Source organism: Eschrichtius robustus, chromosome 17 (genome assembly GCF_028021215.1).
Source record: "Eschrichtius robustus isolate mEscRob2 chromosome 17, mEscRob2.pri, whole genome shotgun sequence".
NCBI classification, from domain to species: Eukaryota; Metazoa; Chordata; class Mammalia; order Artiodactyla; family Eschrichtiidae; genus Eschrichtius; species Eschrichtius robustus.
In genome coordinates, this window is record NC_090840.1 from 57,416,657 (window position 1) to 57,430,635 (window position 13,979).

Here is a 13,979-nt window from a genome sequence, read left to right on the forward strand (position 1 = left end):
TGCTTATGTAACACACTGGAATTACAGTTGTGATGGAAAATTCCATATAATCTTGCCCATACATATAAAATATTTCACATATTTACTCATTCAGGATAAGACATGAAATTATGTGTGAATTTATAATGTCCCGATGTTTTAACAAACTGTCCTAACAAAAGGGATAGACTCAGGCAATAAGATTGAAAATGTCTTCAACCCAGCACACTTCTAAATAATCTGCATATTAAGATTAATAAACATTTCTGATATAATTACTTTAATAAAACCCTGCAAGGTTAACTTTTATAATATACAAAATTTTAAGAATATTATTAATTTGTAAGTAAAAATTTGTACTTACTGATTCACATTCCCTTAGCTTTTTCTGAGCCCCATCAAAGTCAAAGTTAACATATAAGCATTCAACAAACTCTGTAATTGGGTCTTTATATGTGTAAGACTCCTGTAAAATTAAGTCAAAGGTTAAGTTGGATCTGATTCAACATTGTTTAGTAGACTGTCCCCAGAATAGCCCAATCTTCCTATTTTCTCCTCCCTTACCATTAATTTCTAACAAATTACCCAGTATTATCTTCTCAAAGCAATTGCTCATATCCTGATTGCAGGCCACACCTTAACCTTATAATGCCTTCCAGACCAAGTTCTCTAAATTCTCATCCTAGAACCATTCCAAAAGCTTTCAAATTCCTCTACTGCCAAAAGTCTCCCTTACTTAATAAACAGTGATGAACTTCTCCAAGTAAAAGGGTATTCATATCCTGCAGAATAAAACTGTCTTTTTGTACTTAAATTATCCTTAGATCAAATAAATGTTTAAGTTCTTTTTTAACCCATAGTTATTGCTGAGAAATTCACTAAAAATCAATCAGTAGGGCTATAGCTTTTGTACAACTTGGGGACTATTAAAATTATATTCTATGTAAAGATCACTACTCTGGAACTATGTGGGTAGTGACCTTCCAACAAAAAGTTCCAAGCTCCAGATCTCCTTCACCCTTTGCAATAAGAGCAACACTAATACACAATGCATATTAAGTATCTAACTAGCAGAGAGCAGTATTCATTCATACCACATCTACCATAAGTATATCATGAACTTAAAGTAGTATACGCCCATTTGGGGTTCTTGGGCTCTTTTCTCTTCATGTATACTTCCCTCCTATTTTTAAACATTTTTACCTTAAGAACTAAGAGTTCTACTTTTTCAGAAAAAGAGGTTAGACTTAAAGTTTAGGCACATTTTAAAAATCAATAAAGATTTTAGTTTTTACCTGTTGAATAACTTTGACCAGATCTTTTAGCACTTGCCGGCGTTTTCGGACATCTTTGTTTGTTATGACTGCTGTGGTCAAATAGCGGAGAATATGTGGACACATTGTCTGAATTGCATTAAGATACCTAAGGTAAAAATATAAAAATTACTTAATATTAATAACTTACCCAGTTTTTTTAGATCTATAATCACCTGTGATTGAAAAAAAACACTTGGGGCTTCCCTGGTGGTGCACTGGTTAAGAATCCGCCTGCCAATGCAGGGGACACAGGTTCGAGCCCTGGTCAGGGAAGATCCCACATACCGTGGAGCAACTAAGCCCGTGTGTCACAACTACTGAGCCTGCGCTCTAGAGCCTGCGAGCCACAACTAGTGAGCCCATGTGCCACAACTACTGGAGCCTGCGTGCCCAGAACCCGTGCTCCACAAGAGAAGCCACCACAATGAGAAGCCCAAGCACCGCAACAAAGAGTAGCCCCCACTCGCCGCAACTAGAGAAAGCCTGTGCGCAACAAAGAAGACTCAACACAGCCAAATATTAAAAAAATAAAGTTATAAAAAAATAAAAATAAAACACTTGAGCAGCCCATTAGATTGCACTGTTTCAGAAGACTAGGATTGCAAAAACTTAAGAATGAATACTATAAAGCAGCGGTTCACAACCTTTTTGGCACCAGGGACCAGTTTTGTGGAAGACAATTTTTCCATGGGAGGGGGGCGGGGGGGGAGTTGGTGTGGTTCAGGTAGTAATGTGCTCGATCGTGGGGAGGGTTCAGGCGGTAATGCGAGCGTGCGAGCGATCGGGAGTGATGGGGAGCGGCAGATGAAGCTTTGCTTGCTAGCCTGCCGCTCACCTCCTGCTGTGCAGCCCAGTTCCTAACAGGCTGAGGACGGGTACCAGTCTGCAGCCTGGGAGTTGGGGACCCCTGCTGTATGGGCCATCTCCTCCAAGAAAAAGTCTAAATGATGAGAATGCCAGCTGGTATTTCCCAATTTGGAGTGAGATGACAGACTCACTTAAGAGGTAAATAATCCTATTACCATTGTTGAGTAAGAGGATTTTGCAAGGCCCTTATACATACTGTCAGTCTGTTTCGAAAGATTTCATTTCCCTAGAAGAACAAATGTGTGAAAACCTATGTGCAAAAAAACACTACTCAATTAGAGAATCAGGCACTCAACACAAATTAAAGAATTAAAAAAATAATTTCAGGGGATGAAAGACTGGAAACTATTTTGATGATCCCCAGCTGGCTACCCTCTGTCATTCAGTGTTTATCCTGTATTTCTCCTGCTCAATTTCCTGATATAGCTCCCCAATTTTTATCCAGTAAGAACCTCTGAGCACCAGGTACTATGCCAAGCTTGGAAACATTTGTCAATAAAGTCCATTTCTCTTAGTTAAATCTTCAAGTCCCAAAGTACCCATCCAGATCCATCTCCCACCACACCACCATTGACTGCTTCTTGCTTCCCTCACTTCTTAAAACTCACTCCATATGGACTGCTCTCCCAAACACATCCCTCTGAAGGCCTAAATTCTAGCCATCCTTCAAGGTCCAGCTCAGATACCTTATCTTCCAAGTTCTCCCAGACTGTAATGTTAATAAATCTTTATACTTTGTCATGTTGCAGATTCCCCATAAAATGCTGTTTGAACTCTTTAGAGGACCCTAGAATCTGATAGCAACCTAACATTTAAATAAAATCTAGTCCCACTTAGCCCTCCCTAAATTTCCTCTAAAAAAGGTAAGGTATAAAAATAATCAACACTCACTTAAGAATAAAACAATTTCTAAGAAAAGATAACTACACAAATCAGCTAAAAGTTTCATTATCTGAAAAACTAAGCCTGAGTTTTAGGCAGAAAATTTTAAATGCAATGTTCACTCAGTACAAGTGACTGCCTCAATACTCTTATCAGAGACATCATGTACAGCAGAGCATGACTGGTGTTCTTAATCAGTTTGGAAGTAGGTAATTTTAGTAGGCATTTATGAAACTCAGTCATAGATTTATCCATACAAAATAAAAAACTGTAAGTTTATTTTATATGATGTTAAACATTTATTTTTACTTATCCTTTCTCTGTATCATTGCACCATGTGTAACTTCACTGTTTTTATTGGAGAATGACTTCCTTAGAAAATCATCTCTCTTATGTGAGTATATGACAGGGGTTAGCAAAATTTTTGTAAAGGGCCAGATAATGAATATTTTAGGTTTGCAGGTCAAGAGGCAAGATTGAGAATATTAATCAGGTACCTAAATAACCTAAATAACAAGAAAACAAATTTCCAAAATATTTTACTGACAAAACGCAAACTATAATAGTTGACTATGATTTTTTATAATTCAGGTCTACTAATGAGAAGAATAAAATTCCTTTAATAGGGTAACTTTGCTTAATTGTGTTCAAAGTTAGAGATCCCTAACACTAAAATTTACTGCAAATGTTTATCTGTTAATGCTGATCTGTAATGAGAGTTTACATATTTGACCTCTGATATCAATTGATAAGATTTTAATTGAGCATATTTATCACTTGGAAGGCTTTTATGGAAGGCTTTTACAGAATTGTTACGTTCTTTTGATACTGCCTTTTAGCATATCATTACACTGCAGATAAACTGATTCTGTTTCAATTGCACAGTTAAATGAATTTTCAAATACAGAAATTTCCTTTGTATTGGGTTGGCAAAAAGGTTCAGTTTTTCTGTAAGATCTTACAGAAAAACTCGAATGAACTTCTTGGCCAACCCAATACTTACAATGAGGTCTAAAACTTTCTGGAATTGTAACTTGAGCCCAAAAAACGTGTCCACTACAAATCTGTGTGGGAATGAGGGTCTCATTTCTTCTTTTAACTTTTGAAAGAATGGAAAATGTATAAAGCAGCTGGACATAAGATCCATGCTATGTTAGGCATTATCAAAGTGACTACTAGAGTATAAGTTTTGCATATAAGTACTGTTCTGATTTGTAATTTTAGGTTGAATTAAGAAACATTATCAAGTCTATAGCTTAACTTCCAGAGCCATTCATGGCTTGATAATAGTGGTTGAGGGCAATTTTTTGTTCAGGAAAATTTCAATCTTGCCCCAACCTCAAAAAAGTCACAATAAAACTCTGCCACTGCAAAGCCATCCTATCACTGTGGTAGCAGGAAAAATCAAGATACTCTATTGATCTGACAAAAATTCATGGACTGAGAACAGTTAAGTCTACGATAGCAAATGAAGTTCACTGTTGACACTAATGGTTCAGTAATACACCATGGATTCAAGAATTTTCCACAAAGTACCTGGAAATGAATAAGGCAGTGGATAACTATAGGCTGTGAACACCTCACATTTTCACAAGCTTTGTAAATCTGTCCAACTAATAAGCATTTTTCTCCTCCACACATATTTGCCACCAAAAGTTTTAACACATCTTAGCAGATTCCACTTCAGGCTGTACTAAATTAGTGTTTCCTCAACTTTGCAAACATTTTCACCTGTAGTTGTTCCACAGACCATTCATAGAGGCATGTTCTGCAGTCACTTCAAATCCATCACTGACTCCTCAAGCCAACAACTAGCCATATTGGTAAACATCTCTCAACTCATCAAGAGCCCAGGAAAACCACTAAAAATCATATACTTTATTTTTTAATTGACTACTGATGTTGCTCCCAATATCTTCAATTCTGAGGAGCTGTTCTCACCAATAGGCTAAAAGTTTTAAACAAGTTCATTTTTTCTGGACATATCTCTTTGGCCACTGCAACTGAACAGAATTTAACAAAATCACCACTGGTAAATGGCTTTCCTTACCTGGTTAACAAAAGAGCCGCTCAGAAACTTACTTTGGTTGAAGCCTCATTTTCATTAATTTTTGTGAGGAAATTCTGCTGTGATGAGATATTCTGTTTTAAATTTCCTAATTTTTCTGACAGTTGCTTTGTAATCAGTTGGGAATATTGTAATGAGTGCTTACAGTCTGGTTATGTAGATGTATACTGTAACCTCTTAGCATATCTACGTTGTCAGTTCAATGCTTTGCTTTCTAATTTGAAACAAAATAATTCCCACTGCACTGCGCCTTACAATTTAAGCACATTTGGTACTTCCCTGGTGGTGCAGTGGTTAAGAATCCGCCTGCCAATGCAGGGGACACAGGTTCGAGCCCTGGTCGGGGAAGATCCCACATGCCGTGGAGCAACTAAGCCCGTGCACCACAACTACTGAGCCTGCGCTCTAGAGCCTGTGAGCTACAACTACTGAAGCCCGCGCACTTAGAGCCCGTACCATGCAACAAGAGAAGTCACCACAATGAGAAGCCCGTGCACTGCAAGGGTAGCCCTCGCTTGCCGCAACTAGAGAAAGCCTGCACACAGCAACAAAGACCCAACGCAGCCAAAAATAAATAAATTAATACATTTATAAAAAAAAAAATTTAAGCACATTTGAGTCTACTTTTCTAAAAGTAAAATGTTGCAGTATAGTTATACACATGGCACTTGAAACTTTGTCCAGGTACAAGGGCAGCATCACTGGGATTCAAAGAGCACTGAGTAGCAGAGTGAGGCAGGGAGAGTGCAATAACATATGATCTCTGTCACAACAATTCAACTCTGCCATTACAATCCAAAAGCAGCCAAAGATGTGTGTGTGTGCGTGTGTGTAGATACATACATATATAAATGTGTGTTCCAATAAAAATTTATGGACACTAAAACTGTAATGTCATATAATTTTCACATTGCAAAATATTATTCTTTTCATTTTTTTCCCAACCATTTAAAATGTAAAAGCCATTCTTAGATTGCAGGCCATAAGAAAAAAGGCAGTGGGCCACAAGACATTTTAGCCCATGGTCCATAGTTTGCAGACTCCTGGCATACAGCATTACCACGGCTGACTTCGAAACATGCTAGGGCAGAAGTGATCCTTCCTATGTATGTATGTATATATGTATGTTATGTATACAGATCAATATATAAAGGAAGGGAGTGGGGATTAAGGGTGATTCTGGGGACGTTACCTTAGTTCACACTCTTGTAGGATCAGTAATTATATATTTAGTTCGAACAAAAGCAAAATCATAGATATGGTTATTTAACAGCCTGTACATAACCACTGTGCTCTTTTGTTCTACTTCTCTTTTTTAGCATCCATCTCCTTTCCTCTCTATCAATCAAAATTTAAAAGTCAAATCAATTTTCATCTTCACTGGACTCTAACTTCTCCAGGTCTCACTGATAAGTGTTATATACTTACAGTGTGTTTAGCATGCACAATACATCTGTATTTAGTTAAGTAGGTTCTTAAACTACTTGTTATGTTATTTGTTTGGATTATAAATTAGGTAAGAAAGGAGGCTATACCTCCCCTATTTTTGAAATCTAACTTAAAATTAATTTTTCCTTTAAATAAGAGCCTCAGTATTTATTGTGTTTGGAAGTGTAATTTCATGATGGTTAAGTAAAAATGTTTATTTTTCCTCCAGCACAGCCCTGCTCTAATTGTACAATTTTATGGAAGTTTTTTCTACAGTATTTTCTAATTGTAAGTCAGAACATTTAGAAATCAAAGGATAAGACAAAATATGCCACCAAATAAAAAATATTTAAGTATTATATGGGGGATACTATAAGGACATAAAGAATAAAAATTCTGCTCCCAAATATGCTTATAATCTAGTTAGGGAGATAAGGCAATTATAAGTTTTTTAAAAAAGACAGTAAATAATTAAATTCCAAATTATCAATATAAGGTAGGCACAATATACAGGACCTCATGTAGAAGTAAACCTGAGCTGGAGCTTGAAAAACAGGCAGGCTTTGAATTGGTACAAAAAAGAGAAAGGTACTTCCAGAAAGGCTAAAAAAATCAAAAAGGCAAGACTTAGTAGAACTGCAGAGGATGGATTTTTAGAGATCATCCTGAGCTAAAGCAGGTGAAACACCTGCATGAAAAAGTTTTCTTATCAGGAACAATTAGAAAGTTTAGGAAAAATAAAGCCAGAGGGTATATCAGGACAAATTCTAGACATGACCTAGTTGACTGTTAACAGTAAAACTTGAAATTTCTTAGGATATTTATGATATCTTTATTTAGAAAACAAATTAAACATTCTTTTGCTAACTGAACTTTGAATCTTTCTTTTTACAACTGGAGAGTAACTAGGGCATTGTATTACAAATGTATTCTTCTCCCTAATAGCATCTACATTTGGTGGCAAAGCCTCATCTCTAATAGCCTACGAACACTGTTCTAGCTTACACTTGATACTTTATCTTACATATTATATTACATTTAAAAGTTCAACATTTTTCAAATGTGTAAATCATCTCCATTTTAGATTCAGAATAAATTATGGCAGAAATGATAATATATATGATGTAAGAGACTTAACCTGCACTGGCATCTAAACTTTCACATCAAGGACAAAAGTATAAATTATCTCCACAGTACTTTCGTATTTTAAAAAAAGCCTGAAATCACAATCTATATAAACTATCAATTTAACATACACTCAATGAACCACATTAAATTGTATTCCTGTGCTACTGGAAATCAAAAACAGAAAAATGATACTTTCTCCATTAATACCTACTACCTATCAGAGACAATCGAAAAATGCATACTGACTGTAGACATACAAATGCAAATTACACACTACTTACTAGAAGCTATTCTACTTAAAGAATATGCAACCTAGGAAAATGGCTGAAACAATGATCTGTCAAGCCAACTGGGTGTATTCTCACGTGAAAAAAGTTAGAATCAAGCAAAAAATCAGAATAAGTCATTAAGACATTACTAATGAGGAAGAAAATATGATGGCAACCTGACCCTATGGCAAGTGAAAATGGTAAGCACCATACTTTGGTGAAATTTTAAAACTGTAATACTACTGAGTTTTCTTTTTCACATTTTGCAAACAGGTTACTTCTGTTTAAAAAAAAAATAGTCCAAATGGCATCAGGGTTCTTATTGGGAGGATGAAAATGTTCAAAAATTGATTTATGGTGATGGCTGCACCACTTGGTAAAGTAACTAAAAATCACTGAATTGTAAACAAAAAATGAAACCATCTAGTACCTTAGCACAAATCACGGTAGTGGCATCATACTATACTAGTCACTGTTATTAATAACCACACTCTTACAGTTAAAAAAAATGCCAATTTCAACTATATCTTTGATTAGGCAGTACAAATTATTAATTTTCAAAAATTTCAACCCGTGCATACTTATCTTTTTAATATTCTGTATGACTAAAATGGGAAGTGTGTAAAAGATCTTCTGCTGTACACTACAGTGCCATGGTTGTCTTAAGGAAAAGTACATGTTCAATGATTGAGTTGCAAGGTGAACCAGCTGCTTTTCTCACAGAACACTATTTTTACTTGAAAGAATGACAGTCAAACCAAAGCCATTCAGACTTGAGTATTTGGCAGACATTTTCCAGATAATAAAGTTGAGCCTATCCTTCAATAAAAACAAATGATAAAAATCAGAGCTTGCAAAAAAAGGGTAAAATTTTGGAAAATTTGTATCTGTCATCAAGAGTTTGACTACTTTCCAATACTTGAAAAGCCTTTTCTAATGGGTTTAGTACTGAAATTAATGAATGTGATTTTTTTGGTGTTGTATAATGGTGCTGTATATGTTGGAATACCTGCATAACTCCCTGAACCAGTATTTCCCAATCAATCAATGCATACGGTCATAAAATCATGCATGGGTAAAAGATCCATTTAAATTGCAAAATCAACCAATATAGTTTAGAATTCTAGTATACTTTAGAATCCAAAAAACTGAATGATACGGTTTCAAATCCCGCTTTTCAGTACTTTTTAAGAAATTACTACTTGTTTAGTTCTGGTGTATGATCAAAAAAGGATATTCACAATTATCTGAAAAGGCTATTAAAACACCTCTCTTTCCCAACTACATGTATGTGTGAGGCTTGGTTTTCTTCTTATCCTTCAAACAAAATGACATATCACAACAGACTGAATGAAAATCAGATATGAAAGCAAACATGAAAATCTAGCTGTCAATTAAGCCAGAAATGTAAAGGTCTGCAAAAATGTAAAACAATGCCACTCATCACTAAATTTGGTTTTTTAAAGTTATTTTTCATAAAAATATATATAACTATAATCAATTTACTATTTGTCAATTAATAAATATATTTTAGAATTTCTTAGTTTTAATTTCTAATACAGTATATATCAATAAATTTAGCCAACATGTATGAAACTACACTCAAAAACTCTTAATAGTGTAAAAGAGTTTCATGACCAAAAAGTTTAAGAACCATTCACCAGTAACAATAATATTGCCAAAGATAATTCTGATGTCAGTATTTTTTTCTTCTCAACATACAATATTTTTTTCTTCTCAGTGTGTATATCTGATTTGGGTCTTGGAGGGGGTAAGAGGATCTTACTGAATGTTCTAATAGTGCTGGTCCTATTTGCCTCACAAAATTGGATGCAGAATATCTCCCCATGTACACCTAGTTCTTTTAATGCTCCAAAATTAGTAATTTCAACGTTTACTAATATATTGCTAATTTTATTTTCAGTGCCTTTGTTGCGTTTTTCTGTACTTTTACTCAAGGTTTTAAAAGTTGAACAAGTACTCAAAGCTATGAATTAATTTCTGAGTGCTGCTTTGGCAGGTATTTCATAATTATCAGCATTTAATCTCTTCTTTGATTCAGTTACTTATAAAACTTTTAATAATTCCTAGTTTTACTGTTTTGTGTCCGCAAAGTACATGCTATAAAATTTCTAGTTTTAAAAATTTATTCAGAGATTTTTAATGGCGTACGGTATTGTCTTTTTTGTATATGAACCATGGAAATGCAAATGAAGGCATTAAGCCTACTTGTAGAATGCAGCTTGATAATTAACTGTCTTAATTCTAAGTTGTTATTTTAATTATATTTCTATGACCATGAACCTTTACCTTACTTTAAAATTTAAGAAACAAATCTACTTTTTGCATTATTTTCCTTTATAAAAGTTTGTTATTTTATCTTTAACAAAATTTTCTGCAATCTCAGCTGAACTACCTTTCTATTTCTAATATCTATAATAAATGATTCTACTAACGAATTAAATATATTGTTTTGATTTCATATAAGCCATAAGGTTGTCAGGAATTAATCCACACTGTTTCCCCTTATTTGTATTACAGAATTTTTACAGTGGGCTTGAATATTTTTACTTTCCTTGTTTGTATACTTCCTTTCATTACTTAAAAATATTTTTAAAAAATCAGTTGAATTTAATGTTCCTTTCTGGATACATATGTAACTGCAAAAACTACAGCAGAGGGCTTCACTGGTGGCGCAGTGGTTAAGAATCTGCCTGCCAATGCAGGGGACACGGATTAGAGCCCTGGTGCGGGAAGATCCCACATGCTGTGGAGCAACTAAGCCCGTGAGCCACAACTACTGAGCCTGCGCACCTAGAGCCGGTGCTCCGCAACGAGAGAAGCCACCGCAATGAGAAGCCCGTGCACCGCAACGAAGAATAGCCCCCACTCGCTGCGACTAGAGAAAGCCTGCGCGCAGCAACAAAGACCCAACGCAGCCAGAAATAAATAAATAAATTTATTAAAAAAAAAAAAAATTCAGCAGAGTGAGTCTACCTGTAAGCAGTAGCATGGAAAGTCAATGCCTAGGGATTCCTATGACTGAGTTCAAGAAGAGCTGTTCTTACTGATCCTTAACCCACCTACTAGGTATCAAGATTAGAGCCAACGGGTTTCCCTGGTGGCGCAGTGGTTGAGAATCTGCCTGCCAGTGCAGGGGACACGGGTTCGAGCCCTGGTCTGGGAAGATCCCACATGCCGCGGACCAACTAAGCCCGTGTGCCACAACTACTGAGCCTGCGCGTCTGGAGCCTGTGCTCCACAACAAGAGAGGCCACGATAGTGAGAGGCCCGCGCACCGCGATGAAGAGTGGCCCCCACTCACCGCAACTAGAGAAAGCCCTCGCACAGAAACGAAGACCCAACGCAGCCAAAAATAAATAAATAAATAAATAAATTTATTTTAAAAAAAAACAAAATTAGAGCCAACTATTACAGTATCCAATGTTTGAGTCAAATCTGCTCATTCAGGGAAGGCTCTTACTCCCACCCGTGATTCTAGGGATATCAATCAACTCATAAGACAATCTTACAGGTTTTATTACTCAGGAGGGAGGCAAAATACTACATGATAATGTTACTTTCAATCTCTTCTCATTTGAATGCATGTTCGATTAATCTCCATAAATATTGAGAAATATATCCTTAATTCTTGAGTTTGAAATTCTCACCAAACATCTCTTTTTATAAGATGCACGGATAGTTAACATTAAAGATAGGTATGTAACTATTTTATATTCACCAACATCCCTAAATTTCTTGCAATGTTTTACCAATCATTTTTCTGGGTACTCCAGATTCATCCATTATTGGTATGTCTCAACTACTGCATAAGATTGCAACTGTCATTATCACAAATAAAAAAGCCTCTTATAAAATATAATGGTTGCCCAAAGGGTGCATGAAAAAGGTACTTCTCAAGAATCAGAGTATAACAGAAATAAGACAGCCCTCAGAGGATTAAATAAACAATGCACCAGGGCAGAGAGAGATTCATCAATTTAGTAAGAGAAAACTACCAGATCAGGAAGACTTGAGAAGAACTTGATAAAAAATATTAACATATTTAAATCAACATAGGGGGACAGGGAAGGAATATAGGAGCAAAGTGAGAGATACTGATATGAAATGGAATCATAAAAAGAGAAGTAAAAAGCAAATCTTGGAAATGCCCATCCAAATGTTTAGGGTGACATGCCAAAAAATGTTCTAGATCTGGTCCTTATGACAAGGATATTCCTATTGTGGAAATGGATATGTTAACCCGATGCTTAATCTGATGGTGCCATGAAACATTCCAGTCACATAAATTAATTTTCTATTCTGATTCCAAATATTCATAAAGCAATCTTCTGTATTCTATAGCTTCCTATGTATTAAACCCATAGGGTCAGAACAATCTGGTCATGTTTCACGTACTTAGTCCTCTTAGCACTTCTCATTGCAAATAATGATGGCATTTTGGTTTTATACATCAGTCTTTTTGAGGTTGGTTCAGCTTTGTTCTTCACAAATCAACCCCTAGGATACTGTAAAATAAAGTTGCACGCTTCCTATACCAAAAGCCAGAACAAAATAATACCACCCTTGTAGGATCTTACTTTAGTACACAGTGGCTTTTCTTTTTTAACCTTTCCCAAGAGCTTTTTACTTAATGCAACATATGGACTACAATTTATATATAACTTTCCAGATTACAATCTATCATAGCATTCAGCAAAGTGTAAAACTTTAAAATTTTTAGATTTCCCACAAAATAGGGTTTCTTTAATAAAGGAGGAACAACAGCTCAGACAGAATGAACCTTTTATGTTCACATTAGTGAATAATGTGAATCTAGAAGGCATACTTGAACATCTCTAATGAAAGAAGAAATAACTATAGTACCATGTAAATTACAAAATCTTATCTCTTGTAATTTACATTTAAAATTTAATGCTGGAATCACCATCTTCTACCTCACTTAATGCCATGTAGTTTTTGTTTTTTCAAGGGAAGACCAAAATAATTTCCTGTTACGAAAACTTCTTTGCCTGTGTTCAGTTTTAACAAATGGGACCAGTGAGTCATGCAAATACTGACTAAATACATTAATACTGAACTTAAGTTGTGACGTTAATACAAAAAATAAGCCAAGCATATTTCTGATAAAAGTGCTTCTATTTGACAGATTCACGGGAACATTTAGCATTTAATGCAGAGAACACAATTTAAACCACTTAAAAATGGCTCCCTGGGACTTCCCTGGTGATCCAGTGGCTAAGACTTCGCCTTCCAATGCGGTGGTGTGGGTTCAATCCCTGGTTGGGGAGCTAAGATCCCACATGCCTCGTGGCCAAAAAACCAAAAAAACAAAAGCAGTACTGCAACAAATTCAATAAAGACTTTAAAAAATGGTCCACATCAAAAGCAAAAACCAAAAAAATTCATTTCTACATTTAAAAGTTACTGGCAATTCTTGGTTGGCAAATATTTTTCATCTGTATCACCACCAATAACTTCATTTCTCTTAAAGTCCAGATGATTATGTTAACAACTTAACTGATGAGGTCAAATATTTTATAGTCTCAAAACTCCTACTAAACTGAGTATTTAAAGAACATGTTTATTCACGTGACTCAGTTTAGATGATTACATTTCATCAACTTATACAAAAATATCGCTAAAGCTAAAGTATTATTACCTTATTTTCAAGACTTAAAAAATTACAAAAAAATTTAAAAATACACTGTTCAGTGTTCATTGATTTTCTATTAAGTGGGTATTACACCATCTATTCCTAAACTATACTTCCGTAAATTAAATACGCATTTTAGGAAAAAATGTTAAAACCTTAATTTGATAGACAATAAGCAGAAATCAAGTGAAATGTATTAGGATCTCCATCTTAAATTGAGTTAAAAATAACAAAAATATGGCTCAAGGTGTTATGTGAGACTTAACCAACAGTGCCATCAATAAGTCATACCAAGAATACAACCTTGGGCTAAATTAATATACGTATATGTACTGGTCATAGGAGCTAGTAATGCCACTGTAATC

The 13,979-nt window shown here is 35.2% G+C and overlaps 1 protein-coding gene across 1 annotated transcript in view; it reads right to left on the bottom strand.

Moving 5' to 3' along the window:
• The window catches only part of EIF3E (eukaryotic translation initiation factor 3 subunit E), a 48,407-nt gene that overhangs the window by 17,262 nt on the left and 17,166 nt on the right, over positions 1-13,979 (bottom strand). The window contains exons 8-9 of the mRNA XM_068525452.1: positions 1,275-1,401; positions 344-445 (exon numbers count right to left, since the gene is read on the bottom strand). Coding sequence (XP_068381553.1) covers positions 344-445; positions 1,275-1,401 — 229 coding nt within the window. The remainder of the gene's footprint in view (positions 1-343; positions 446-1,274; positions 1,402-13,979) is intronic.